General features: G+C 36.7%; 1 protein-coding gene across 1 annotated transcript in view; it reads right to left on the minus strand.

Moving 5' to 3' along the window:
• Positions 1-3,253, minus strand: part of LOC124260863 (disintegrin and metalloproteinase domain-containing protein unc-71-like) — a 111,786-nt gene extending 108,533 nt beyond the window's left edge. The window contains 1 exon segment of the mRNA XM_046695185.1: positions 3,074-3,253. Coding sequence (XP_046551141.1) covers positions 3,074-3,149 — 76 coding nt within the window. The 5' untranslated portion in view covers positions 3,150-3,253.
• Positions 3,254-6,000: the final 2,747 nt, after the last annotated feature.

Below are 6,000 nucleotides of genomic sequence, written 5' to 3' on the forward strand. Positions count from 1 at the left end.
AATTGGGAAGGGAGGCATCAAAAAACTATTTTGGTTACGCCCATATTATATGGATAGAAAATTTCAGTGATATGTAACTGTGAGAAATTATGGAAAATCGTTGTATGGTAATCTTTCAAAAAATTCATTTTCACAATGATTGACCAGAACTGTTTGAACCCTGCAGGTATACATGGTGTTACCGAGAATCGGTATGTTCAGGATCCACCTAGTGCTCCATCGTATCAGAAACCCTGCTGGTGGATACTAAACTATACAATAGGGATGCAGTTTATGTGACAGATGGATTCACGGGGATTGGTTCAACATAACTCCAGGGATCCATGGTTTTATAGTTGTATCCCCACTATATATCAGTATTAACAAGGAACAACCTCCACCGAGCGAGAGTGAACTAGTTTTAGTATGCTTTGTTTCAGTTAAATTCTAGTTATGTAGAAGCTGGGACAACTCCTTCAATGACCAATACAATGTTTTTGAAAAAATAAGCAACTATATGATCTTTCATTCCTGAAGTATCTGACCCTCCCCTCATCCTACTTGTGGTGAAGCCAGCATGCTCTTGTCTGCTGAACAAAACATCCACAATATACAGATCCCTTACAGTTACACTATTACTTTGACAATATAGTACATACATTATAGAGTATGTATGATCATAACGTGTTACATCAACTGATTGTAAATATATTCGCAAATTGAAAAAAGAAAATTGGATCTTTGTCCAAATTTTCATTTGAAAAACACAATTTAATTTAAAAGGGAAAGACCCTCAATTAAGCTGACCAACAAATGGTCAAGAAGTTGTTGACGAGTTAAATGCTATACAATGGGAGGAATGGACCACATATTTGCATGTATGGGGAGTCGTGCTTGCATCTTGCGCCAGTAGCTTGTGTTGCATCATTCACCCGCTACTAAGTCCATGGCAAACACAAGTCATGACACCTCAACATTCCTGTTGACACAGACAAGTTGTTCATTTCAACTGGTCAGGGGCCTTTTCAAAAGCATGTACACAAACCAGAAGAAACATTTGAACATACGATACAAATCTGAACAATTGCATTTATAAACACTATGGAATATAAAAGTTTCGTGCCAAGTGGATTATCAGGTATTTCATCTTACCTGATTACTTTTATCAAAATAAGGTAAAATGTGTTATGACACCAATGGGGGAAACTCAGATGCAAGTTGACATATTTTGTGGTAGCATCAAGAAAGAATTTTATATATTTAGGATCAGTATTGCCAGCTTGTTTGGTGACTGCAATACACAAGTACAGTTCTAAGATACGTATCAATATCTATTGTAACATGAACCAGTGGAGAATAATTCACTAAATCCTAGAATTCACCACATTTGATAACAGTCTACGATTCCTACTGATTTTACTAGGATACATATTCATGGCATCATTCTTTTATGTATCTATAATCATATTGTGAGTGCATTTTGTTCACTTTGTATTTAACACATTAGCACTGTAATCATAAGCAAGAGAGACATTTAAGAAAAGAAACATAAAAACAGTTTCAGCAAGGCAATTTCATTTGCGTGATAGTTGGCAAAATGTATGGCAACTGTCTATGCATTAGCAATGTAACATCACTCACATACATTATTTATCACAACTTCTTCTGATGAAAAAAATGAAGAATGAAGACCATTCCCTTTGTCATATTAATAGCATATCATGTATATTATTAGAATATGTGATGCAAAAATGCAACATGTATGCCAATAGAAGGGTATGAAATTAAGCTTCAAAATCAATGGGTTTTGACTTTCATGTGAAAATATAAACTTTTGGGTGTGTCTTGACCAAATATTACATGTGGAAACATGAGAACAACAGGATCGCTTTTACTTGCCAACACTGAATACAAATAACTTTGTATTCAAACAACAAGAAACTGTATTAGCACTTCATGGTTAGGATTCTATTTGGCAAACCAACAAGAAACTAGGCAGTTTTTTTAACCAATTAACACATACCCCTATATCCTGGAAACATTGCAAACATTAATTGACCGAGTAAGTGCCTCTTTATATCACGTCAGGGATGATCCAAAGGATTTTGTGGAGTCCCAACGCCTTTGATCTGTTTCACATATTAACATTATCAACCCGGGAAAATTACTAACAGCTGTGCCGAGAGTGGGAGCGATATAACATGTTTTGGGCTTAGAATACTGAGTACGTTACGACAACTCATAATACCACAGTGGTGATCCATGAAATTATATCTCTAAAATTAGACTTTTAATTAGAGGATAAAATATCAGAAAAACAGGAATAACGTTGAGAAATGAAAAGATATGCAACAATAATATGCTTATCACATGCCTACCTTTAACAGTCAACAAGAATAGATGAATAAGTGTAACAACAATATATCCACGAACCCATGGTATACGTTCCTACTATGTTTTTTTGGAGCCGCTATATGATATCTGTAGCATCCTATCCCTAGAATACATGTGTTTGAGTATTAGAGGAAAGGATGATTCGAAAACATGGTGGGAAACTAGTTACAAAATATAGGTGACGTACATATACTATAGTAAAATCGTACCGTTTTTGTTGGTGTTTTTTTATCACGCCTTTAGGTTGTTAATTGGAATTATTACTTTTCCAGTCGCAATGAACAATCAAAGTGTGAAGTGGCGTGCAATAAACAATAGAATACACAAAAACAGTCGCCTGTAGCGCACAGAAGCTAATTTGACGACGTATCCTCGACTTGTCAGTCAACTGGCTCAGGCACTGCGCGTGTTGAAAGCGTGACAGTCCAGCAACACTTGCCGTTGACGAACTCATGTTGATTACACATTATTTATTGCAATTTCCCCGCAGACGACATCACTGTCCACAGAATAAGCCCTACATACAAAATTTTAAACCAAAAAACAAAATGGAAAAACATAGACGACAAGTTTAAATCCTTATTGTAAACCCCGACGCTACTATAATCCACTAGCGTGAGTCATTCTATAGTTCCCTACACTTGCTTATGAATGGGTTTCAAAACAGACAAGCATTGTACCGATGTTTTTCTCGACTTACCATATGTAGCGGCGTATCCTTGGTGCATGCAGCACACACATAGCACCAAAATTAGTAATCCGATGGAATTATGCATATTCCAAGTTAGAAACTGTCACAAAATTCACGTCATATTGCTAGTAATCAAATCCCATCCCTCGCGTACAGTGATCAAAGCCTTTTGTTGATACCGCTACCTTCGTGCAGAGTTACCTCCTACCGCACTTTCGTATTTTAAAGGGAGGCAATTTGTGCAATCAGTGGAAATATTATGAAGCGCTAATAAAATATCTCTGTTTTGTTTATTGCGCTGAAATAAAAAATGTACATCTACAGTAGTGAGGCAACTGCACGCTTGGTAAAATTAGTACTCTTTTGGCAACAAATTCATGTTTATGACGAGACAGCTGAACAGTTTTCTCTCTGAAGTAAGATATAAAAAGGACATTTCAAAAATGGCTGCCACTTAAACTTTATTTGACAGATGTTCCACTCAGCACAGAGAAAAAACCCATGTAAATCAGTGTAATATTCAGCAGGTGTCACATACACGTAGCATTTGACACGAGTATGTCCCAAATTCATTTAACGAAATAGGTTTTAATCAAACTCAATAAATGTAGTTCCTGCGGATGGATATATTTTACATTATCTCTTCTTTCGTTGATTTCTAGTCACGGATGTGTGCTTAAAACACGTGCTGACAGTAAATTTTATGGTAGTAGTATTCATCTAACCATATAGGCAAGTCGTGTCCACGCAGTCCTAGGATTCTGAGACGTTGCTAGGAAATTCCTCCCGGTCTAATTGGTCAATCATGAAATCATGCAAATTGAAATCAAGTTGTACAAACACTAATTTGTTTGTCTGACACAGCACAGAGTCTGACGAACATAATGATCTAAACACCAGCTGGCAATTGTCCTAATTATACCCAGAGACAATATCGCAGGAGCTAATTACAACGTCTAGACCTCTCGACGGAAATAAAACAGAAGCCAAACAAAAAGCACAAAAACTAAACGGATCTTTTCTTAGTATTGGGATCATCTGACAAGGCCGATATTGTCTGCCCACCGGAAAGAACTTTTAGTAGTAAAAAATCAAATTAGGAATCATAACTATGAATAGATATTTTTATAATCTTCACCATAAGTGAGTGAATGAGTATAGTTTTACGCCGCTTTTAGAAATATTCCAGCAATATCACGGCGGGGGACAGCAGAAATGGGCTTCACACATTGTACCAATGTTGGGAATCGAACCGTACGGTAGGACGAGCGGGGGATTCCAGGCTACCACCACCGCTCTTCAACATAAATAATATCACCAAACTATTTGTGAACCCCAACATTATTATTTTTATGGTGTGCACACTATATATGAAATTATGTATCTGTACTTATTTTAATATGATCACTATGAACTAACGTGTAATGGATGCGATTCATTCTCACATATATTATTTGAATTAGATACTGTTACTCACCAGACTGCCACCGTACCCCGACACAATGGGTTAATTTCGATCACAGCACCAACTGCGTGATTAAACAACAAACCCTTGTGCCGGTGTCCATGTCTGACATGTAAGAAGGGGATTCGGGTGGTTACAGCAGTGTCGGAGTGAGACGTGTATTGATGGATAGGTGACAGGAGAACATCCACTCTCATTTGAAAGAATGGCCTTGTTGAATGAGTGTGCGCTGACCAGGGCTGGTTGTTCGAACACACGACGCAGTGATGTGTTTGGCCAAGGCTTTACCGTATCAAAACGCCGCCATGTGAACAAAACACTGCTATTTGTCGATATTTTAACTTTTAAATTTAGTTTTGTAAAATTTACTCCACAATAACGAATACGACAGCAAACATAAAGGACAAACAAAACCCAGAATTAAATTAGTCCACAACAAACCATCAAATAAATACCAAAAGAAACAAAAACAACAACTTAGAAACTAAACAAAGAAAACAACAACACTCATGAAAACCCAACCAAAACGATCACCAAATAGTTAACCAATTACAGAATCAACCAACCAAAGAGCAGTAAACTATAACATATGTCATATTTGGGATTACACTTTCTTAGTAAAGTACAAATTCTAGTACTTTTGTAGGGTTGAGTCCCATCCGGGATTCGAACCCACACCCTCAGAGTCAGGGACCTAATCGCCAGCACACAAAGTCAGAGGGTCAGATGGTGTTGATAAGAAAGTGTAATCCCAAATATAACATGTTACATTTGACCACTTTCTAATGGCATTGTGTAATCACAACACTAAACTAATCAACCAAACAAATAGAAATGGTCCACAGGAACAACCAACCTTCAGACAATGAATAAACAAACAAGCATGCGAGCAAGCATTAAACCGAAACTACCAAGCAAAGTAACAATTAACAACCAATTATGCAACAGCACATACACATAAATAATCAAATGCATACACACAAACCAAAAAAAAGAAGAAATAAGCACCATACAACGTATACAAACCTCACAAACAAGGAACCAACCAAACAAATGCAACTAGCCAAGGAAATGTAAATATAGGAAACACCTGACCTATAAACTAACCAAACAACGAACCAGAAATTAAAACCAACCTACCAAACGACATACTTACATGTAGCTAAACATCGAACCAAAACAAACAAGCCGACAATAATACCAAACATCACATCGTAAACAACCAACCAACCAAACAATATGACAAACAAGTCCTAAGAAACCCTAACCAATGCAAAGAAGTACCCAGCAGAACAACCATAAACCAAAGGAACAAACAAGCACCGAAAGAAAGCAACCAAATAAATAACTGAAACACAAACAAAATAGAAAATATACCAGCCAAACAATATACAAACTAACAAAAATCAAATAAACAAACATGCACAATCACAAACAGTCAATCAACCAACCAACCAACCAACCAAATAAT

Source organism: Haliotis rubra, unplaced genomic scaffold (assembly GCF_003918875.1).
Source record: "Haliotis rubra isolate DU_JTF1 unplaced genomic scaffold, ASM391887v1 Scf78, whole genome shotgun sequence".
Taxonomy (NCBI): domain Eukaryota; kingdom Metazoa; phylum Mollusca; class Gastropoda; order Lepetellida; family Haliotidae; genus Haliotis; species Haliotis rubra.